The sequence below is a fragment of the Nyctibius grandis genome, chromosome 2 (genome assembly GCF_013368605.1).
Source record: "Nyctibius grandis isolate bNycGra1 chromosome 2, bNycGra1.pri, whole genome shotgun sequence".
NCBI classification, from domain to species: domain Eukaryota; kingdom Metazoa; phylum Chordata; class Aves; order Nyctibiiformes; family Nyctibiidae; genus Nyctibius; species Nyctibius grandis.
The window spans coordinates 117,531,594-117,556,181 of NC_090659.1; the positions used below are offsets into that span (position 1 = coordinate 117,531,594).

A 24,588-nucleotide genomic window follows, 5' to 3' on the forward strand; every position below is an offset into this window, starting at 1 on the left:
ACAGGAGACTTCTAACCTTCGTACAATATGTGTCCTACCTGTCCTTACATGTTCTCTTATGCTAATGGTTAATCAAAACTACTAAAAGAAATATTTTGAGTAGTTGGAGCAATCTATCCCAGGAAGTGTTCTGCAAAATATGACTTCAGCTAATAATAATCTTACATATTTTTTTTTCTTACCTCTGGCACTCCTTGTGCTGAAAAAGCATTATATGGTGGCAGTATATCAGTAACATTTTCATACCCCTGTGGAGGTGGTTCAAACAATGATGTATTGAAAATCTATCAATAAATAATAGAAGTCTTTGGTCAAACACTCTACCTCCAGGCACAAGTTTGTACACAAAGCTTGGATACTGCAAATAATATGCTAGATTCCATAAATTGTTGGCAAAAAATGCAATTCTAACTAGCACACATAAGTTCAAACAGAAAACCAGCTAGGTATACATAGCTGAATTTTTATAACAGAATGCAGATATGAACACAGAAAGATAGATCACTTGTCAGAAAATGCTCATCAGTCCCTGCCTGAACCTAAGCAAAGAAGTAGCTGAAAATTGCCAAGAGGTGGTGACAATAAAAGACCTCCTAGTTCATCCATGCCATCACAGGTATTTTTTGTGATTACTCCCACCTGTATTATTACTCTTCTCTTCACCTCTTTGCTAGTCATGCTCCAGTTAAACATGCTGCCTTTCATCACTGTCTATTGTAACACTCATGTTGCCTCAAGGTTCCCATCCACTCTTTGTCACCTTGTGAGATTATAGCTGACAGACTGTTATGTAGTTTATGGAAGGATTTCTCCATTCTTTCTCCTCTAAGCTCATGTCAACCTCAAGCACATATTCCTAGTTTCTACCAGGGCTCTTCATCCCTACCTATGTGCTATGATGCTTCTCTAGCAGTCCTATCTCCTCTCCTCGCTCAGGCTGCTTGTCAGATTTTACATCTACTTCTTTATTCCCCTGGGTGTACAAATCGGAGAAGGTCACTATAGACCAACTGCTCATTATTACTTCCAACACTAACTTAGAAGAACACTAACTTACTAAGTTCCATAGGAAGCCAGTAGGATCAGGTTCAGAGCTAATGAAACGAGGCAGTACTTCATACAATGGATAGTATCTGTGTGGCATTCCTTACCTCAGCATGTTGTGGAAGCAAAAATTGTACAGATCTTCAAGTGGGGTTTGGATAGATACTTGGAAGAGAGATCTGACGAGGGTCACTAACTGGATAAATACTTGGAAAAGAGGTCTAATGAGGATTCTTAGAGACTAATTGCATCACGCTCAGAGAACCCCTGAGCTGAAAACAGCTAGACACTGGAAGAATTGCATGCCTTAAAAACCTTTCTTTGTTCTTAAAGTTCCCTGTGCATCCACTTAAGGGTGTTTATGGAAACAGGATATTGGCCTAGATGTATGTTTAATCTGAAACAGCATGGCCATTCTTACACCTTATGGTCTATTGGTGTTAATTACAGCTTCTCCACACATTGTCTCTCTACTGTATGAGGCACTGAGATTTCAGCCACTCTGCTGCTCTGCTGCCCAGTCTGGAAAACCACTTCTAAATATGAGTTCCCTTTGCACTGGATTTTTTATCATATTATAAAGCACATGATGGGATGAGTGGATGGGAAAACAGGGGAAGACACTGTTTCTTTAAAGAAGTCTTACATAAATATAGTTTAATCGTTAAAAAGATCACCTCATTCCCTTGATCATCAATTACTGAGATGTAGTTTGGCTGCTTTTCATTTGGGTATGAAAGAAGCACATCATAATGAACGAGTTCTGCTGAATCCAGTCCAAATTCCTTCCACTGGCCTTGAATTTGTTTGGCAAGAAGAAGATTCTGTTCAGTTCCTGCGAGGTGAGGCAACTTGGTAAATGAGCTAGAATAAAACAGAAAATCGCTAGTATGCAGCAAATGCAGAGAGGCACAATAGTGAACTCGGATCAGTGTGTATAAATCTTATCTTGAAGCCACATGCATGGATAGTAAGGTCTTAAAGTCAGAGCTGTATAACATGATTGTTTATCACAGTCTGCATCAGCATAAGCACAAAATGTAGTCAGAGCAGAGGATCTTTTCCTGAGGTCTTAGGATAAGTCAACTGAACCTTTCTCTTTGCATAACAGAAATAGCCACATCTACACACAAGCAATGAAAATCAGTGTCAAAGACATTCATCAAAAGAATATGAATGGTATGCAAGGAGCAGAAATCGATACAGAAAAGCTACACATACAGAAAGGAGCTCGCCAAATAATTCTGGTATCTGATGATGGGTTTGTATATTGCTGGCATAACATGTACTAATAAGTTTAACTTGAAAATCATTATGTCAAATTATCTGCACAGTTCTGTTCTTTTTTTTCGCAATCAAAATAAAAGTCTTCTTAACAACGTTTACATCCAGGTCAGATATAACACATAATGGTGATAAATAGACAGAAACAATACCCAGTCCCTCTTGGGCTACCCTACAGTGGGCCTACAGTCTGTTTGGCCCACTGAACAAATGAGTTATGGTGAACGTTGATCAGTCAGTCATTCAAATTGCTGATCAATCAGCACCAGCTTCGAATTCCCAACAGGCTACTTGTTAATGGTTGCCCCATAGATGTCAGATACCATTAATTACTATTAATTAGTGGTACCAAATACCATGATTAGTACCACTTCAACCTGTCAGTTCAGACTATTTTCAACCCATGTAACAACTTGTTCTTCAGTATGCGGTTCCTCAGCTTCCAAATGAGAATGCTGTGGGAGACGATGTCCAAAGTCTCCTTAAAGTCAAGGATGTTACAGCCACTGTAACATCTCCATTGATACACAGAGCCAGTCATTTCCTTACAGGAGACAATCACCCTGATCAAGGTGATCATATAAACACATAGGAAAAAAATGTTGACTGTTCCTAACTATCTTTGTGTACTTCACGTGTTTGGAAACAGATTCCAGAAGAATGTTTGGTCACCCTTCCAGGGACTGAAGTGAAGCTGACCTGCCCACGGTGTCCCAGGTTGTCCTTCTTGCCTTAAAGACGGGCACAACATCAGCTTTTCTCAGCCACCACGGACCTCCTTCAATAACCAGAACTTCTCATAGGCAGCAGCCTTGCAATCACAGCATCCAGGTCTTTCATGTGAATCCCACCTGCCCCGCTGGGTTTGAATGCATCTAGATTCTCTGTGTAGACCACAACCTTCTGCTCTTTGCTGTTGTCTTTTCCTCTCTTTAAACCGTGCAGGTAGGCACCAAGGTTCAGAAGCAACCTTTGCCAAAGCTTGTTGCCTGTCTTATTGCATTTTAATTCTCTAGAGTATTTTAAATACCTTTCAATTTCTTAGTTACTCTAGTTTAAATCCTACATATTCCATGAGGAAAAATATACTGAACAACATATGATGCCTTTTTTTTTCATTGTTTCTCTTCCAAACACTTTCATCCTTTCCAGAGTTATGATTCAATGCTAAGGTCAAAGTGTCTGCATTTTCTGAGACTCTTATTTTGCTTTCACCACTTGATAAAAGCAGATTTAGTGGTCTGAAAAACTAAGAGCATGGATCAAAATTCTCAAGTTCACTTTTTAAAATGCTTTTAACAAACTTTTTGGATAGTGTATTATAATTTTTCTGCAGTTCCAGCTTTTCATTTGAATTCATGAAAAAAAAAAAAACAGTATGAAGCATCTGGCCCATCATCAAGGCAAGCAGATACCATTAATACCCTATGGCCAAGAAACTTCAGCATAATTGAAGAGCTATTTCATGCTGTCATCAGTCTCTTGCCTTGACACTCACTCAAACATAATCTTCAGGAACTCTCCAATATACTGAGAGCAACAAGTACAAAATAAGATAAGGCCTATAGACTTAAAAAGCTAATTGATGTTAGAAATGAAACCTTTAGGTTTTAGAATAAATGTACAGAAAAAAAATTTCTCAGTAATCCTTTGATGTTCATGATGCAGCTGCTGACTTACATGCTGAATACCAGCATGTTATTAACCAGAGGTTATATTTGTTTAGTTTTTGTGTGAATATATTTGTTCCTCTGTACAAGATATAAATATGCACAATAATGATTGTTCTTTTCATTTCCACAAAACAAGAGGGTTTTTCTATATCCCCAGCATTTTAGATGTTTTGAAAGAACCACATGGATGCTCTAGGATGCAAAAAAGTATATTTAATAACAATTACATCATGCAAGACTTAACCAACCATACACACACACTGTGCATGGACAGGGCCCTTCATCATCTTGTGAGGAAAAACCAGACACTTATACTGGTGTACAGTATTAAATCCAAACTATGGAAAAACGTAATAAAAAACCCATGATAAGCACTGGCAGTAATGCAGCTTGAGGGAAGCACACTTAACAGTACAACCACTCCAAAAAGGTAACTTCAAAAATAGAGGCAGGGGAACAGAAGGGTTGTGAGTCTCTCCCTTCTCCTTCCCCCAGACATTCTGTACAAATCAAATACTTCCAAAGCATCTATCTTAACAGCTCTGCTTTCAGAGGCTGCTCCTTGAAGCTGATGTTATCAGTTTCTGGCTTTTGTGACTGATAAAATTATTCAAAAATCAAGATGCGCAGGGCTTACCGAAGGAATTGCTTGAGGTTTTCTGCTTTCATTTCAGCCACGAGTTTCTGTCTCACATTTTGATAGACATCCGAAGAGTTAGAGGTTTTTTCGGTCGGTTTTGTAAGCCATCCTGAAACACATTTGAAAAGTTTCCTACTTAGCAAGAACCCCAGTCCTCACATATTTGAGCCCATTTGCAGCCTAAAGTACTGAGCAGTCTCATTAAAACCACGAGGATGAACAGGGCTTAGAGCACCCTCTGTCACTGTCTGCTGGCTCAAACACAGAAGTGAAACAGAAAAGTAAAATATACTTCATTGACTGAATTGCCACAGAAGTGACAGAATTAAAAGAGCACACCCTAAATCTCTGGTAAATACAGTCCCCTTTTTGAGGCTGATTCATCTCTCATTGTTTTTAAACTTTAGTTTAAATTCAGTTTGCAGTGGGAGGACTGAACTCCTAATACTCACGATGAAATTCCTTTATTTAACATATACATATATTTAAAAATATGTGCATAAGCATATTTAAAGTGAAGGTCTAGGACTCAACAGCCACTCTGCCAGCATTATAGTAGTTACAGGTTTAGGGAAAGGTAGGGTTAGGCTATTTAATAATTAAAGGAATAAAGTAAACTGTCACCCCAGTCAGTTTTAAAAAGTTAAAGATTTTTCAGTTGCCATAAATCTGAAAGGAAGGAGTATATCATCTATATGAATTTGTCTTTAAAAAAAACCAAATCATTTTACCATTATAGCTAGAAAATCCGAAACTGGGAAAATTGTCATAATAAAGCCAAGTATATGTGCTGTCACATGCACAATATATATGAACTGTCAGATTTAAATGCAACTGTAGTAACACTGAACATAACAGTGATACTGGATCAGACCAAAGGTCCATCTTGCCCAGTATCCTGTTTTAGAGAATGGCCAAAAGATGATGTTCAGGGAAATGTATAAGAATAGCACAAGCACCAGAAATTTGCAGCTCAGGGATCTCCTAAATCAAACTAATGTTTTTTACATTTAACAGCCCTCACGGATTTTTCTTTCAGGCTGTAGCCTTAGGTGTGTGCTGCAATACAGGCTTAAAAAGGACAGATGAAGACATGAAATTTTAGATTTAAAATCAAATGCTGCAAGTGACTGCAGAAAAGAATCTAATGTTCTAGTGAAGTTTATTGTACATGATGGAAAATTTAGCAACTCCACTCTTGGCTGTCAGTCAAAACTCCTCCTCCACATTCTGCCCTTAGTTTCTAAAATAGCAACTGAATAGGAGCATTTATGTAGATCTTCAGTAAAAAACAGGAAATACAAATAATAAAATAATCCTGGAGGTTTTGCAATCACAGAAGTCTCAAACACTTCTGTTAATGTCTCCTCTTTGAATGCCTGACTGCCCGTTAAGCGAAGCTGTCAATTCAGCAGGGCTCGTCTTTGGCTGAAGCATGCAGCCTTTATATTCCTCACTCCCTAAAGACCAAAGTTGCTAGAGGGAACAACCTCTTAGAAAAACAGCGGGACGAGCATTTTATAAGGTCCCTAAAAAGCAGTAGAAGCTCCCTGATGGGGGTTAATCACAACAGAGGTCGCATGTAAGTATCTGTAGAGGGCACAGGCTGCGGGCTGAGCCCCGGTGTTTCTGTACTCACCTGCAAGAAAGCCCAGCAAGAAGCAGCCGAGCAGCCCAGTGCAGCCTAGCCATGTGCGGAGGGTGGCCTTGCTCCTGGCCATAGGGACACCGGTGGCCGGCAGCTTTGCAGGCTGCAAGGAGAGGACAGCAGGCAAGCAGCTGCCTTCCTCCTCCCTCTCCTCCTCCTCCCGCCCTCAGCCCCAGGGCTACCCCTGGCTTCTGTGATTCTCAGCTCTCATCCTGCCTAACCAGCCTTAATCCCTGGATGACGATACGATTTTCCGAGTGCAATAAAACACCTCCATTTCTTAGTCTCACCCCACAAGACAGCTTGTGTGTAAGATGTATGTGTATCTCTGTAACAAATATGCACCTAGACTGTGCACTAAGCAACGCATAAGTACTGTTTTAAAGGCTAATTTCTATTAATTATCAGGACTTTCTGGTTTTCAAAATTCCTGTTCTAGGCTTAGTCACAGTCAGTATTTGTTCCAGTGGCCAAAAGATGAAATGAAGGAAGGGAAAACTTGTTTTCTCTTTACCAAGGAAGCACTGAATTGCTCCCCTTTGTAATCCCTGGTTACATTAATCCTTGGCAAGTGATGAATACTTCGAGCAGCTCAGAATACAATTTAGATTAGCCAATGGGGACACTTCCAGTTGTCATGCAACTCGCAACTGGGAAGAGTTTCAAAATTATTTCCTATATTCCCTAGCTTTTTTGCATTTGGGATTTCAAGGTTCTTAGGATCAAGTTTTCCTAGTCTAATTCAGCCAAACCCATCAGTATCTCATGTGAAAGGACATAACTTCAGCCCAGGGAATAGTCAAGATATTTTCACAGAATCATAGAATTGTCTATTTTGTACAAACTTACCCAGCCCTGCACATTACTCCCTGCTGGTGAATTCCTGCATGGCTACGCAGAAGCCAAGACTAATCTTTCTGGAACTGAGGACCTGCTCGTCTGAGACCAGTTATCTGGCTGAAGGGAGGAAAGCTTTTCTGGGAGCGTGGGCATGCTCTGAGTTCTTACCACTTGCTCCCAAAAGAGTCCAAAGTAGATACATCTTGTGAAAGATATGGCAGTGCTCCAAGTATCAAAACTTTCTTAAATAGACTAGGTTGAGCTAAAAATAGAAACAGCTGAAAAGACTAGTTAATGTCCTAATTACTTCACTAAGGCTTTTCAGAGATTAGAGAAGAATTACACTACTTGGCTATTCTGCACCAGTCACAGCCACTGTCTCAAGCATACGTCTGGACGTCTTGGTTCAAATGATAAGCACGTCCAGTTTTGTGATCTTTTTTTCTGTCACTTCCCAACTGCTCACAAGCCATCACAAATTCTGAACAGCAAGGACTTTTCACACCAACATCTCACTTGACATATACAAACCAGATGGAATTCCACCTACAGAACTTATAAAGAATGAGCATATTGATATATTATTAGCATTTATATAGCACCACAGGTGTAGGACTGGCACATGATAGACAGTAAAGTGACAAGGGTTTTTGGAGATTACTATCTAAATTAGACCTCACATGATGATAACATCAGTGGAGGAAGAAGGTAAGAATAGCAACAGTGAGAAAGTATGAAATGTATTTATTTTTATGCCTATATCTTTTTAAAGTGATAAGAGCATCAGCAATGCTGAGGTTGAACAATAGCAGTAACTAAACAGCTTCTACCAGTTAAAATACAGTCCTAGTACCATTAGTTATTAGTTGTGGCATGTTCTTACGTTCCATGGATTGGCCACCAGTGGAGTATATTTTCTTCCATTTAAATGCAAGTATAACATACAGTATAAAGCTATGCCTTGAATCACACGCCCTCCACAACAGGACAGGGGCAGGAAATAAGATGAAAAAGCTCATGGGTTAAGATAAAGACAGGGACATCACTTGCCAATTACCATCATAGGCAAAACTGACTTGACTTAGGGAAAAATAATTTAATTTATTGCAAATTAAAATAGACTTGAGTAGTGAGAAACAATGACAAAAATTAAAACAACATCTTCTCCCACACCGCACCCAAGGCTGGAGGTGAGCCGGAGGATGAGCAAAGGCTGAGGTGAGAGGACAGGGAAGAGGGCAGGGAAGGGGACGGCTGGGCCACAGGCAGGGAGGCAGGGGGTGCCTGTGGTGCAGCAGTTGGAGGCTGCTCTTCCTTCGCCTTCCAGGGCCAGAGGCCCCGAAGAGAAGGCGGCCAGACCATGTCACACCCCTGTCCTCAGCCACTCAGCTGGAGAGATTTGTGACTTTCTACAAGGACATCGAAATAAAGATAAGGAATCAAAATAACACCTGGCCGGTGCCATTTTTGAGCTATCTGCTCCTGGCACCAGCCCCAGCATTGTAGTGGCCATGCCACAGTGGGCAGCAGGCTGGTGTTGGGGTTGGTGAAATGGCCACCGCAGGACGGGTGTCTCCAGGGAGATGTGGGACTGAAGCCTTGGCCTGAGGCTGGGAGAGCCCTGGGCAGGGGTTGTCCACGGTGACCGAGGGTGGCTGCTCCTGTTGTTTGTACACATTGTCCTATTTTTCACAGCCTCAGGCCCAGACAGGGACACAACTAGACCCTGGCGCGCTCCTGTCCCCTCCCTCCTCAGCCACTCAACCACTCTGATAATAGCTGGGTATTTTATTCAATGTTGAAAATACCAGCCTTAGCCTAAGTTTAATCAAAGTTAAGACCTGAGGCTGATGAAATAAAACTGGTACTAAGTAAGCAGTCACAAAAATCACGCAAGAAAAGCAATGTGAAAAGATTACTAAGAAAAGAGATTTCTTTTCTCAGACCAGGTGATAAAACTGAAAAAAGGTCCAGAACACAGACAAATTCCTGAACACACAGTACTTCTTCAAATTAATATCACTTTTAAAACTAGCAAGAAAACTATCAGTTACTGCATAGGCCTCATATTGAGCTCAGGAGCAGTGAGAATTGCACATGTTAAGAGTGAAAACAAGAGTGAGGTTCAGCTGAAGCCAGCAGAACTTGCAGACAGCTACATATATTCTACTTAATTAAAAAAAAAAAAATCCCTGGTAAAATAGAAAAGCTCCAAAAATGGCAAAGATACACAGGCCAAATGCAAAACTAGCATGCATTTGTTTGTTGAATGCATAATTATGCTATGCAGCCAATTAGCAAGAACAGTACATAAAAACACACAACAGGCAGAATGAATGCCAGGGTTTGTAAACTGTAGGTTGTAGCTGCTCAGCAACTGGGCCCCAAAGGTTAATATCTGCAGCAAGAAAGATATGCTACTGTTGTGCTGCTTGACCTATTGTTTGACTAAAGGTTGAACTTGTGGCTTGAGAGATCAAAGGGCCCTGGTTTGTGGGAAAGGCAGCTCTTGAAGGATAAAGGGCAATGTGGGAATGCTCAACCACAATTTCAAATCAGTAGTTTCCTTCTGACTCTGCCAGTTGCACAGTCCTCCAGAGCTCCCTGACGGCCTCTGCATTCTATCTGCCTACCAGATTAAAAGGGTAGAATATTTTGATGCTTTGAGTCAGTCTTTGTTATCTTGAACTTCAGGAGCCCATTATCAGATCCCAGCTAAAATAAAGTTTACATTGCTGGCAGCTGACAAGTTCAGCTTGCAAACTTTGGCCCTTTCTTCCACAAGAGGAATGTACCCAGTGAGGCAGAGAGAGTAAAGGACTGTGCATTGAACATAAACCAAATTGTATCTTCCAGCACTTACGAGAAGTTTCTCAAGAAGACAGAGCCAGCCTCTTCAGTGGTTCATGACAGGAGGATGAGAAACAATAGTCATAAACTGAAACAAGAGGTTCTGTCTGGATATAAGGAAAAGCTTTTCCACCATGAGGGCAGTGAAGCACTGGAATATGTTGCACAGAGAGGTTATGCGGGCTTCATCCTTGGAGATTTTCAAGACTGGACTCGATAAAACTCTGTGCAACCTGGTCTGACCTTGGAGCTCACCCTGCTTTGAGCAGGAGTTTGGACTAGAGACCTCCTGAGTTCTGTTCCAACCCTATGATCCTATGATTGTGTGATATTCTTCCATTCATTACAATCCCCTGCCCTGGGGAGCTGCTGTCCCTCAAGTGAAAGAATACAATTTACTCTGACTCCAGCTGTGAGAGTTGGCTGCTCTGCTCCACCACAGTATTGTCTGTAGTCCAGCAGCACATTTCAAACTGTTTATACAAGCAGAGATGAGCGCAGGTCCCATCTCAAAGATCTTGACTAGCAGTGATTGCTCTGTCTCAGCTAAACCAATACCTGAAGTAAGATCTGTGTTGACAGCATCTTAATCTAGTAATTATGCTGCCAGGTCAACAGACTTTCCAGCCAAAGTAACATTGACATTGCTGGTTTCATGATAGCAAGGATTCATTTTAATACAAGTATAGTTTCTCCCTTTTCCACACATGGGTATGCTTTCATTTCATTCGATATAGACTCTTAGTGCATAGGATGGTATTTGTATGGAGTTCTTTCAAAAATTTTGACAGCATCCAATTTGTGATTGTATGATAGGAAGTACTTTCTTCAAAAAATATTGTTCCTTTTTCATTTTACTCCAGATTCTTTAATGTAATTGCTCAAATCGGAAAGGATGCTCTCAACAATGCCACTGTGCCAGCTAGGTTCTTCCCTCTGCTTACTAAATACTTCTGAAGCTCTTGGTTTGTAATTATCTGCTGCTATATATAAATCAATGACTTGGTGAGTTTGTCTGCAGTAACTCTAAAAGCCAAATGTGTGTTTGCAAGGACCTGTCTGGGATTAGGATGGTAGTTCTTCCAAGTATTAATTACAGCATATTTAGAAAATAAAAGAACTGAAAGTTGATTATAGTAAACAACTCTGCTAATGGCCATCTCTAGCTGAAAACATCTGTAGATACAGGAAAAACTGGCTTATGTTAGATGATCAACTGTGAATTCAACATACTTAGCTGATTTTGTTTTTCATTCCTGTTAACAACTGAATTATTTTTTTTTTACTTAATTCAATAGCCTTTGTTGGCCAGTTACTATGGAATAATATCAAAACTTGAGAACCAAACAGCTAATCTGGTCAACAGCACTTGGCAGTGTTAAGAGTGAATTTCAACTCACTGTAGAGGTCTAGAATAAAAGACTTTTTTATGTCGCTTGAAGTTCTACTTTGCTGAAGGAGAATTAGCACACAAACCTTATCTTGACTTCTTGTACAGAAAAGGATTTCACACTCAGGGCTTCAGTTAGCTAATAGCTATGCCCCTGAGATACTCCGACAGATCTAACAAAAACCACAGATGCTTAAAAAGTAGTTATTCCTCTATCTGGCTTCTCATTGTCTGCCTTTCCTTAGTAGACTGTGTCATAATATACATCACCTTCCTCATGTGTCCGGTTCAAACAGTTTTTTGAGCTCTAAGATTCAACGGACTTGAATTGTTTCTCAGTGCAGTTACAAAGTTTGCAAGAACATATTAACAGACAGTGGTTTTAATGCATATTATTTATTAACCATTGTTCTCCACTTGTCCGGTAGGAACTGGATGTCTTCATTCACTGACATATGTCAGTTGGCCTGATTTTGTTCATAAATGTCAAATGTGACCCTTGCTTCTTTGTATCATCCTAGTAAATGAGTCATGTGAAATGACATTTCTCAGTGCATACACACTGCAGTGTCTTTCCCTCTCAGCAAGTCCCAGATAAAGATGCAAAGATGTCTTAGCAGCTCTTGAAGAAGCTGTTGAACAGGGACAAGTTGAAGCCCAGTATATTGAGGAAAAACAGAACGAGTGCTGGTTTGTCGTAACAATTTTGTAAATTGTGGTGGTTTTCTGCAGTGGGGCCAGTAACATCCAAGATAATGCTGGATAAGGTAAGGATAAGAACACAGTGGCTGTCTCAAGAGAAGTCAGCACCAAGTGTTATGCTTCTCAGAATGAAGATCAGAAAAGCTTCATGCTGACAAGCAAGTGGGGAAACAGCCCCACTGATAGCATGGAGCATAATGTCTCCAACCTCAAATCCCTTTGATAAATGACTGAGTTAGGGCTTGCAGAAAGAGCTGGACTGAGTCCATCTGAGGATCTTCTCTCAAAAAATTAAGCAAAGCTCCATTTGTTTTTAAAATTCAACTGCTACAGGTTGTAGTTTGCACTGAACAGAGATGGGTCAAAAAGTAGACACAAATCTGGGAGAAGGCACTGAACAGTTTGAATGCCACCTTACCAAACACCATGTAAACCATTGTGTTAAAACCAGCCTATGGGTGTTTCTTCTCTCTGGACCAGTCAGCCTTGAATTTTTTGTGTGCAGGGGAACAGAGTCAACAGGAGAGAGAGAACTTCTGTCCCAATATCCTATTCCCTGCAGTGGTTAGGGGACAGCCCACAGATTTTTTTTTTTTAAAATGGATGTTGCTGTAGTTTAAGAGTATAACTATCTCTGTATTTTGTGAGGTCCTGGGCCCTGACATTGTATATTATCTGTTAGCTGTTGCCAAAAAGGGCCTTAATTAAACTTAAATGAAGTAATGCTATGGTCAGGCCAGAGATTAAAAAATTATGTCTTCTGGGCTGAGAGAAAAAGTTGCTGAGGAAGCTTACAGGTCATTTAGGTAATGATCTCCATGATTTTGAAGTTTGGTGCTTCAGTTCGTCCTCCTTAGCAATAGAAAAATACTCTTTTTGTATCCACCTGGTCAACAGAAGCTGTTTATTGCTGCCCCCTCCGTATGGTGGATTTGCATTATCATTCCCTTGATCGCTGCAGACAAAACCCTCTAGGTTAACCTAACTAATGATCTAAACTAACCTGGCTAATTTTGCCAGAGGTGGATTATAGACCATCATAATGAATTCTCCATTGGCAAAAGGAGCAGTGGAGCAGCCAGCAGTGATGAAACAGAGACAGCAATGTCTCCCATAAGCACAAGTAGATTTGGGGGAAGACATTTCTCCATGGTTTTACTTCAATCACTTTCATAAAAATGTGAAAATAACTGTGGGTGTAAGAACATTTTCCATTATCTGGTAAACTGGATTATTTTATGAGACAGACCAACAGTTATGTAAAATAATGACTTAATTATAGTAACTTGCCTAAAGGGTTTTAATGTGAAGAGTATAAATATTTATGAATAAATGAGGTCTTATGGAAAAGAAAAAAATCTACCACGACACCGAAAACCACCAGATCATGGGACAGTCTTCTAAGACATGGTGGAGGCCTCAGCTAAAATGGCAGATCAAATTACACAAAATATTTTCTGTGCAAGAGCTTAGTAATCCTCCAGTGGCAGAATGTCAGACGAAGGGACCTGATTTTCTGAGTCTTCTCTGTCTGATCTCAGTTGTCCCATTGCAGTCTTTTGAGCAGTCTGTCATAAGAGTAAGCTGCACACCAAAATCAGCAATACAGACTCTACTAAGATGGTAATAATTTGGTATCATTTCAAACTAAGGACATGATGAATTTTCTTTGTTTCTAATTGTCTTCATATTAAAAATACCTTGACACAGACAAGGCATAGCAGGGGTAGATTTTGGACAAAAGAATAAAAGTAGGTCTTCATCTCAAAAGACACGTTTTCTGAGATGATTATACATCTGACAATATGTATTGCCTTGCTTTTACTCCGGTGACTAGAAGGCTTCTTGCTTAATTTTATTTGCAAACAGCTGCACGACTCAGCATGTGAAGAGAAGAATGTCATGGATGAGTATTCTGGGCTGGCTGCCCAAAACTTGTTATGATCATTATACATCCCTCACACAGTATGTGACAGTTTTCCCATCTTCATACGTGATTCTTTGTGTAAAAGGAGAGCTGAAAGGCGTATCTTGGAGTATAATTATGCAACTCCAAGGTAAATAATAAAAAATCAACAACAAAATTAAAAACTGATAGGAACATGAAATGACTTCTGGCTTCCTAATGCACTATAAGTAGTACTATAATAGTCAACCTAGGAAAATTCAAAGCTCTGAAAAAAAAAATCCAGTGGTTAGCAATTCTTAAAATATGAAGCTGAGAGAAAACATGAAACTTTTTAACTCTCACTTCAGAAGTTATCTAAAGCCTGGGCTCTCTGAATGGAGTACATTACCTTGTTAACATTGTTAAATGCATTCCACTTGGGTAAATTATTTGCAAAGAACAAGATTTTTTGGATTTTGTGTTCTTTGTAATAATCCTCCTAGTGTTTTCAAGTGCTCCATTTTTAAGGCTTCTGCAAACTGTCATACGTAGTCTTCGTTGATGATTATGTTGTTGATATTTATGCTACTTCTTTCAGTGTCCCTGCTGCTGCCTGTACAGTGAAGGCTGCAATGGAAATCTGCCTCTTAACTTCTTCCCAGGCTTCATGTTGATCAACTTTGTTTTTAATGTCAAACATGGCATCATAGATCCCTGGGAATGATTCTCCTGCATACTTGTTATGGCTGCTCGGAGCAAAGATAACATGTCTGTAGGGAAGTTGAGGGAAAAAAATAACAATATTCTGCATTAGGAAAATAAAACATTATTTTCTGAATAAAACTAATCTGTTTCTATATCATGTGTTAAATTCTTGACACTGAAGATGTAAATAAATAAGAATATTGCAGCAATAGTATCTATAATCACAGAATCACAGAATCACAGAATCACAGAATCACAGAATGTTAGGGATTGGAAGGGACCTCGAAAGATCATCTAGTCCAATCCCCCTGCCGGAGCAGGATTGCCTAGACCATATCACACAGGAACGCGGCCAGGCGGGTTTTGAATGTCTCCAGAGAAGGAGACTCCACAACCTCTCTGGGCAGCCTGTTCCAGTGTTCAGTCACCCTCACCGTAAAGAAGTTTTTCCTCAAATTTAAGTGGAATCTCCTGTGCTCCAGCTTGCACCCATTGCCCCTTGTCCTGTCAAGGGATGTCACTGAGAAGAGCCTGGCTCCATCCTCTTGACACTTGCCCTTTCCATATTTATAAACATTAATGAGGTCACCCCTCAGTCTCCTCTTCTCTAAGCTAAAGAGACCCAGCTCCCTCAGCCTCTCCTCAGAAGGGAGATGTTCCACTCCCTTAATCATCTTCGTGGCTCTGCGCTGGACTCTCTCTAGCAGTTCCCTGTCCTTCTTGAACTGAGGGGCCCAGAACTGGACACAATACTCCAGATGCGGCCTCACCAGGGCAGAGTAGAGGGGGAGGAGAACCTCTCTTGACCTGCTGACCACACCCCTTCTAATACACCCCAGGATGCCATTGGCCTTCTTGGCCACAAGGGCACACTGCTGGCTCATGGTCATCCTGTTGTCCACTAGGACCCCCAGGTCCCTTTCCCCTACGCTGCTCTCCAACAGCTCTGTCCCCAACTTGTACTGGTACGTGGGGTTGTTCTTGCCCAGATGCAGGACTCTACACTTGCCCTTGTTATATTTCATTAAATTTCTCCCCGCCCAACTCTCCAGCCTGTCCAGGTCTCTCTGAATGGCTGCGCAGCCTTCCGGCACATCAGCAACTCCTCCCAGTTTTGTGTCATCAGCGAACTTGCTGATAGCGCACTCTAATCCCTCGTCCAAGTCATTAATGAATATATTGAATAGAACTGGTCTCAGAACCGACCCTTGCGGAACTCCGCTAGACACAGACCTCCAACTGTACTCTGTCCCGCTGACCACTACTCTCTGGCTTCTTTCCTTCAGCCAGTTCACAATCCACCTCACTACCCGATCATCCAGACCACACTTCCCCAGTTTAGCTGCGAGGATGCTGTGGGAGACCGTGTCAAACGCTTTACTGAAATCGAGATAGACCACATCCACAGCTTTACCATCATCTATCCACCGGGTAACATCCTCATAAAAGGCTATCAAGTTGGTTGAGCAAGACTTCCCGTTGGTGAAGCCATGCTGAGTGCCCCTAATGATCCCCCTATCCTTGATGTGCCTAGAGACAGCACCAAGAACAAGTTGCTCCATCACCTTTCCGGGGATGGAGGTGAGGCTGACCGGTCTATAGTTACCCGGGTCCTCCTTCTTGCTCTTTTTGAAGACTGGAGTGACATTCGCTTTCCTCCAGTCCTCAGGCACCTCTCCCGTTGCCCACAACTTAGCAAAGATGATGGAGAGTGGCCTAGCAATGACTTCCGCCAGCTCCCTCAGCACCTGCGGGTGCATCCCATCAGGGCCCATGGATTTATGGACGTCCAGGTTGCTTAATTGGTCCCTGACCCAGCCCTCATCAACCAAGACAGATTCCTCCTCTATCCTGACTTCTTCTGAGGCCTCAGGGGTCCGGGGCTCCTCAGGACAGCCTCCAGCAGTATAGACAGAGGCAAAGAAGGCATTCAGTAACTCCGCCTTCTTTTTATCCTCTGTCTCCAGGGCCTCCACCTCATTCATCAGTGGGCCTACATTGCCTCTAGTGTTGGCTTTACCTGCAATGTATTTGAAGAAGCCCTCTAATCTATGAAGCAAGAATCTTACATAAGCTACATTATTCCACGTGAATTCCAGAACTTTGTAGATAAGAAGACTTGAGATAAAGTTGACTAAAGTATTTTCCTTTCCCTCATTTTAGATGAAATGGAAAGATAAAGAAAAGCCAGCTTATTTTCTCCACGGGTATACACAGTCTCCAACAGATACAGGCATGCTTTGAGGTAGGAAAGCTGATGCTTTAACAAGACTGTTCTCAACAGATTTTTAATCAGAAGCTGTGAGAGGTACAACGATTGTAGATTTTAAGTTCTCTTTCTACAGTTACTTTTTAGTGGAACTTTTTAGTGGAAAGATTACTGTTCTGAATTATGCAGACTGGTAGAAGGACCAAAAAGCTAGACTCGACTCGACTATTCTGTCTCTCAAACAAGATTTACTTCTTGAACTGGATGAGAGAACTACTGAATTCACTTCACTGCTGTTGAAGTACTGCCCTCTATGCTGTATTTGCTAGCATGACTGTTCTGCTATAATCAATCAAATTGTAGATACTTCAATTATGCCCTATTTCACTTTCAAATCATAGTAACTTCCTAAAGATCCTTTACTTCTGAAATTACTTGAACTGAGTCCAGGGCCAAACTTCTAGATTTGTTTAGAAGCCCACAGAAATCAATGGAAATGGGTTTATTGATCTGAATAGGCTTCCAACAAGACTTTTCCTTATTCTGTATAGTGTATCTCACTGAAGCTTTCCCTTTTCAGTCCTTTGTCCTGTTTAATCTACTTTTACCATGTTTAATAAAATCATTACAATTCCATTTAGAGACCTGTAAATCTTAAAGGAATTCTCACAGGGCACTCCAGGCAGAAAGTGAAAAGTAAGCCTTTCTTACCTATAGAATGGCTTGCCAGGTAATCCAAGAGGATCGATGAAAGCCCTTTCCAGAAACATGAGCTGATCATTTAGTGATCTGACAGCAAGTAAGCTAAAAAGAAAACAGAGGAATTTGTTAGCTACAGTGTTTGGCCCACTCTCATCCTATGCCCAAATGTACACAGCTCTGGATTTATGAAGGACAGTAGATCCAAGATGTTGAACTTAAAGTGTAGCCCACGAGACAGCCCATGTCAGCTAACCTGCACAACAGAATTATGCTGATCTGTACTATGAGAAAGTCTGGTTAATAACCTGAAAGTTTCTTAAAGCTGTTTGTAAAGGCCAAGGAACAGTGTCAAAGACGATAGACACTTTCAGGTATTTTCTTTCATGTTGCATCTTTTATCTCCTTTTCATTAGGACACTTAGGCAGACCATTCTCTTCTTTTGTACAATAGTTTTCTAAAGACCCTATTTTCCACAAAGCCAGCCAGCTGCAAATTACTTCAATAAAATCACATTTATTTTTCTGTAAAACCACAACATCTGAGAAACAGCAACCTTGTGATGTTAGAATCATCTTTTGAATCGTCCAAGAATTGTGTTTTTCTGATGGTAGACTGTAAATTCCCTAGAGCAGAGACCATCTGTGTCAGTGTACTTTGAATAGCTCTGAGCACACTACTGATGCTTAACAAATAAAAGAACTGTGAAGAAGATTATACTGAATATATGTGGGTTTGGTAGTCTACATCCAAAGTAACTTATTGTAGAGCTTCAAAGGCATTCACCAATTGAAAAATTTATGTCAAAGTAAGCCTGGAGTAACTCTGCTACCGTCAATGAAATTGTTTCAAGTTTACCTTGGTGTAAATGGAAATCGAAACTGCTTGGTTGAACTAAAGCTTAGATTTAGGCCATCCATCAATGAAATCATTCTGAAAATGTCACACACATGTCATATGTCATATTTTACATAAGAAATTTTTGTTAACTCATTTATCTTGAAAATTGCTGCCATTAAAAAGATAGCTTTTATTCTCACTTAGTCTTCCACAAGGGTAAGCATATGGCTAAATGAGATTCTTGCCAGGAAGTGTAACATACACATACGTATATATAAAAGGAAGTTTGGTTTGTCATTCTGGGTATGGCCTACAAAGAATAAATTAAGAATTAAGTCAAGTGCAAATTAAGCCTTTTGGCATAGGCGGTACATAGAATGTTTTGAAAGCTCATCAAAAAGCTTGCTGTGACTACAATCATGGTACAGCTATTTATTTTTTTTTCATTAAGTGGTATCAGTATCTTGAAAACTAGAGTGCTGGCAAACTAAGACCACAAGTCAACATTTGTTCTTTAATGATAATCCAGCGACAAAATTCTAGGATGTGTCTCTACTTGGAGGGAGTTACACACCTGAGCTGGCTCTGCTCACGCTAACTAGCATTCTAGTCACATCCAGGTATCATCCTGGCACTGCTCCTCAACTAAAACCTATCAAGAAATGATATTAATTAGCTTGGACAGTTTTTGAAGCTAACATGGCTAGATTCCCAGGCTCTGCAGTGTGTCTGATGTCCACTAATTCAATATTTCTATACTTTGTTTCCTAGAGTAACCAGATCCTTAAAAACAATAGTTCATAAGGACTTTTAATGAAAAAAATGACTGACAGTCAGTTGTCACTAAGGTTATTCTGAGACCAGAGGAACACATGGTGTATTTGACTGGAAAAAAAAAAAAGTTAAAACTTACTTATTGATATCTATCTGTTGTAGTCTTTCATGAAAGCTAGCAGCAACTTCTGTAAAATTCTTCACAGCTGAAAAGAGAGCATCTGGAGGGAGCAAGAAGGAAGTATTTAACTTCAAATTACGAAGGAATCATTTAACAAAACAAATTCTTCAAATTAAAGCTTTTTCTTTCACTGTGACCATGATCTGTCAATTCTCACTGAATGAAAATCAGACGACCCCATATTCCTACATTAAAAACTATGTAATTCTGTGTGAAAACTTGCCTTGGAGACAATAGAAATCAGTATTTTTGTGAATATTGTTTATTATTTGCTACTTGAAGAATGTGCAGAAATATCAACACTAGAGCATGGATTGCGAGAACCAGACTGTTCAGGTAGGTCTGGGATTTTATAAATCCCAACAACCTGTGTTTTACTGGTATGTCCCTCTACACATACAGAGTTTTGAGATACGTGTGTATGTGTGCACACACACGTACCTGATATTGGTCATTAGGGCCCAAGTCCTAAAATGAATGCTATATAATGTTGCCAATAAAATAAAGGCTTCTCAGGCAGGAGGCATATTGTGAATCCCTACACAAAGTGAAATTTCACATGCCAGCACAAGATAACTGCTGTGGCATAGGGATGAACCATTCCTGCCTGACCAAGCCCCAAGGCAAACTTCTCATGGTGCTTGCACTTGCTATCATGTGCACATAAACTGAAACAGAAGTTCTGCCTGGATTTAAGGAGAATCTTTTTGCACTGTGGTCCAGAGAGGTTCTGCAGTCTCTGTCCTTGGAGGTTTTCAAGACCAGATGGGATAAATCTCTGAGCAACGTTGTCTGACATCAGAGCTGACCCTGCCTTAGGCAGGTTGACCTAGAAGACCTCCTGAGGTTCCTTCTAACTTGAATTATCCTATATGCCTATGGCCAGTGTTGGACAGAGAATTATCCAACACCATAGACTGCAAAGCAGTGTGATTTTTTTTAGGGATCAAGACAAAGGTATCGTTGCCAATATCAGTGAACCATGCACAGGTCAAAGAACATGCAACTGTAGCTCTACTTGGCAGTGGCATAGTCTCTACACAGGCATACTAGTGACAGAATATCCAAATTTCAAATTACTGGACGGTGTGGCTCTTGTTTTGTGTGTTGTTCATACAGCACAAGGTAAATACCAGCTCATGGTTAAGATATACATTAAGATAAGGCACTGCTAGCATTAACAGAGGAGTGCAATGAAAGACTGTACGTACCAAAGGATACATTGTATGTTGCCAGTTCCTCTTCATGATTCCTTGACAAATTATAGATGATGTGAGCATAGTTGCTTACAGCTGATGCATAATCTCTACAGTCGAAAGGAAGCACAATGGAGTTGGCCAATTCAAACACCAGCCCTCCCCGTACCTGAGCTACTGTCAGATGATTCTTGAAAGTGGGATCATAAAACCTCTCCACGATTTCATAGGTTTCATAGACACTGTGGTAAACTGGATAGCTGCTATATTTTTCTACATTCTGAAACAAACAGACCCAAACAGAACCATTATTCAGCTGTGGATACTTCAGCTTTGCTTGAAAACCTTTGCTGTGGGATTCAAGGCTCTGTAAAGTTAAGTGTTCAGGCCACACTAATCCTATGTAGCCACTACAGATAGTCGAATGACAAGAACTACTCAGTGGTGGTTCTCTTAGACATCAGCCTATGATGAGATGGTCATTTGGAGATGTCTCCACTGACCATGTACAGAGCCTAAACAAGGCAGCTAAGAACAGACACGTAACCTTTAGTTGGCTAAATTAAGGTGAGATTGCCCTTTCGCTCTTTGCTTGGATCTCAGCAGTCATTTCTGTTTGTGTCTTTGGATTTGGATATGCCTTTTTAGAGGAAAAGACCACACTGAACAGATTGCTCCTTGAACATTTCTCGGTTAGTCTCATCTCACAGTACAGTCCAGAGTCAAAACCATATTTTCCACAAAACGTGAACCATTTTGAATTCAAAGCTTCAAAAGTTATTACAAATCATTCAAAAGTCATCATAAGCCACTCATAAACCTTCACCAACCATAGGTAAATTTGAGCACACCCATTTACCCTGAGTATAGGTCCTTTTGTCTGACTGACACCAAGTTGACCATTCCTATTTATTAAATATTTGCGTTGTAGTAGCACATAGTTTTAGTAATGAACTGGGACTTCACTCTGACACACTAAACTGAACTACTCCAAAAAGCTGGCAGTCTAAATGGCTCAGTTACGGGTGATATTATTCAGGCAGTTACAGGGGAGAAAAAATTACAAAGATATAGACTTACCCAGTTTTTACTATAACGTGCTCTGCCTGAAGCAATGCCAAGACGTTGAAAAAAGACTTCAAAGTCATTGCCAGAACCCAGTTTATTTATTCTTTTAATAAGAAAGAGGAAAATGCCTTGAGTGACAATACTTAAAGTATGATTTTAGTTTGCTTCCAAGTACTGTGGCAATTCTTTATTCTGCAGTTGCAGTCACTGCACAGTCTTTCCCTAGTACGTTCTTTCTGTCAATATACCATGGATTGCCTGTGACCCCTACATTACATGCACCTCATCAGTTGCATTCTCAGAGGAGCAGAGTTGTCATTCTCAGGGTCAGAGAAATCAAATTCTCAAAAGAAGAATTTAACTCACTGTCTTTAACCATTGAGAAGATCCAATGACCTTCCTCGTGCTGAACTTCCACTCTCCCAAGCTCTCAACTCAGAGAAAACACAACAGTACCAGCATGGCTCCATGGAATAGAATCAGTCTTTGAGATTCTATAGAGAAATCCTCATAAATTTGAAGGACGGTGTTATAAAATCCTGCCTGGTGTGCTCCCCAGCCACCCAAACTCGGAGAGCCTGGAAGCAAGTTTAAGGGAAAGCTGCTGTATTAGTGCCTTGTGTGCCTGCAGCTGGCTAGTGCCTGCTACCCTTATTTGTCTAAATCTCTATAAACTACACGAGCACTTTACTTTTCATATATAAGGCCACCTGTTCATGCTACAAAGTCAAGTTCACAAAACTGTTGTAGAACAGTTTGTCAGCTGCAATCAATAAGACTCTGAAATTTATACCACCTGAGAATCACACCATTTCTGTTAGGAACTCAGTTTTTCAAGTGGATATTTCTTTAAAACCCACACTCTACAAGTTACAATAACTTTTGGTATATTGTTTATTTTCTTTTGTCACTGACCTGGGAACCTCTTTATATACTCTTGATGGATTTTTTTTATACCAGCTCTCATAAAGAGATTTTCCTTCAAACCCCTCATCAGGACTTGGTATCTAGAAAAAGTATATTATAAAAAAAAGACAAAGGGTACAATTTTAAATGTTACCAAGCAACAAATCTACAAACTGTCATCACATAAAACCTATGGCTTAGGGCAATGAATAAGTCACAGTTTTAAGTCCCTTGACCTTTCTGTATTTTCATCTTAAAATTTCAAATGCACAGCATTTTCTAGAGGAATAGTTTATTTGCTAAAAATAGGTAATTTTAGATGGCAGAAAACGTAGGGAAAGCAAAACATTTGAAGTCAATATTTACATTCTGATATTTCTTTATGAGATTTTCAGCCATTTAATTTAAACATTCAACACAAATCCCTCACAAACCCAAAACTTTTTCTTTCACTTTGGCAGGAAATTTCCATTTTGTCTTGGTTTAATTAAAAACTGTTTCTAGCTTGTTTTAGTTCACAAAAAATATTTTCATGGATGCAGCAGTAACCTTAGAAGGGCAAAGCGTACAGTACTTGGTGTTTATGTCATCATAGCTGCTACAGAGGTATACAAATCATGATCATCCTAAAGTTCATTCCTATCACTCCGGCTACTTTCCCGATTACTGATTACTGAGGAGGTTAAACTCTGTGGGTATTTTTTCATCTTTCCTTTTTATTTGTGGGCTGCTGAGGTTTTATTATCTTTAATCTATCAAAGATTATTAATATCTATTCTATTATTAATATCTATATCTACTGTCTAAGGATTACTCCACAATAAGAATCAAAATAAAACTAACATATTTGGTTTTTTGGTCATGGAGCTAATTGCTCATAGAACAGCATTAACAGTGTTAACACTTTTTGCCACAAATTAACTTTGGATGGGATCACACGGGACCTGCTTCCTGATCAGCATTCTCTTCAGATATCAGCTACCAACAAACTGTGGTTACATGCATTCATCAGCCTTTGTTACTTCTTCCCAGGAAGGGAACCAGAGGAAGGGTTACACAACCATGTTTACTGGTATTTAGGTCAACATTTTAACGATGGCTTTTGGTGTCCAAACTGAGAGTCTGCTGACCTGATTTTCTGACTGTTCTGAACACCTGCACTTAGCACAGGTTACCATGGGAACTGCAAGTGATCAGCTCATCTGTAATTCAGGACAGAAATATCTTTATCTGGGCACCTAATTTTAACAGAGTTAAATTTTATTTGTTGTCTTTCAATTGCCAGAAAATGATTATACTGAATTACTCCACCACTAAGTGGTGGAGTCACCATCCCTGGAGGTATTTAAAAGATGAGTAGCTGTGGTGCTTAGGACATGGTTTAGTGGTGGACTTGGTAGTGTTAGGTTAACATTTGGACTCGATGATCTTAAAGGTCATTTCCAACCAAAACAATTCTATGATTCTACTACATTTCCTTTACTTTTATACTACTCTAATGCCAGCTTCCAAGAGATAACAAATTATCAACCCTGGAAAAGACAGATGACTGAATATATACAGCAGATGAAGACAGATACAGTAGATTCATAGAATATATACAATAGTTGAATATACATTATATATATGTATATAAAACACACATAAAGAAGACTAATTAAATGTTCATGCTTTAATACAGATGAACAGAAAAAAAAACAGAAATAAAAAGCCTTAACGCCAGCCTCTAAGACCCACTCTCAAAGCAAGGAACATCTTACATTTAAGGTGGTGAGGCTATTTCCTGAGAAAGGTCCCTATCTTTTAATTTTGTGTGCCACACAGATATGTGTGAGTGCATCATGGTCAGAGCCACTGAATATCTAACAGAACACACTGAAGCTGAGCACATTGACCAAACCTGTCACATCATTCTGAAAACAACACTGTAGCAAGCCTAATTTCTTCCCTTGCCTAAAGGGAGTCAGAGTCTCCCACTACCCTGGGCACCCTCGTAGTTGGACTGGGCAGCCAGGCTTGTGCTTGTTTCTGTCCTCTGCCTCATGGCATT

At 40.1% G+C, this 24,588-nt stretch overlaps 2 protein-coding genes across 4 annotated transcripts in view; both read right to left on the minus strand.

Annotated features, from left to right (window-relative positions):
- LOC137660667 (N-acetylated-alpha-linked acidic dipeptidase 2-like) overlaps positions 1–14,427 on the minus strand; it is a 43,379-nt gene extending 28,952 nt beyond the window's left edge. The window contains exons 1-4 of one of the 2 annotated variants that reach the window (XM_068395639.1): positions 14,369–14,427; positions 4,639–4,750; positions 1,722–1,908; positions 183–284 (exon numbers count right to left, since the gene is read on the minus strand). In XM_068395639.1, the coding sequence (XP_068251740.1) occupies positions 183–284; positions 1,722–1,908; positions 4,639–4,670 (321 nt within the window). In that variant the 5' untranslated portion in view covers positions 4,671–4,750; positions 14,369–14,427. Of the gene's footprint in view, positions 1–182; positions 285–1,721; positions 1,909–4,638; positions 4,751–6,280; positions 6,363–14,368 lie in introns of those variants that run through there. The other variant, XM_068395638.1, reaches the window with a different exon arrangement.
- Positions 14,428–14,485: 58 nt separating this feature from the next.
- The window catches only part of LOC137660669 (putative N-acetylated-alpha-linked acidic dipeptidase), a 31,614-nt gene continuing 21,511 nt past the window's right edge, over positions 14,486–24,588 (minus strand). Inside the window, exons 14-19 of one of the 2 annotated variants that reach the window (XM_068395642.1) lie at positions 22,548–22,639; positions 21,645–21,735; positions 20,580–20,844; positions 19,327–19,408; positions 17,585–17,677; positions 14,486–14,729 (exon numbers count right to left, since the gene is read on the minus strand). In XM_068395642.1, coding sequence (XP_068251743.1) covers positions 14,540–14,729; positions 17,585–17,677; positions 19,327–19,408; positions 20,580–20,844; positions 21,645–21,735; positions 22,548–22,639 — 813 coding nt within the window. In that variant the 3' untranslated portion in view covers positions 14,486–14,539. The remainder of the gene's footprint in view (positions 14,730–17,584; positions 17,678–19,326; positions 19,409–20,579; positions 20,845–21,644; positions 21,736–22,547; positions 22,640–24,588) is intronic. The other variant, XM_068395641.1, reaches the window with a different exon arrangement.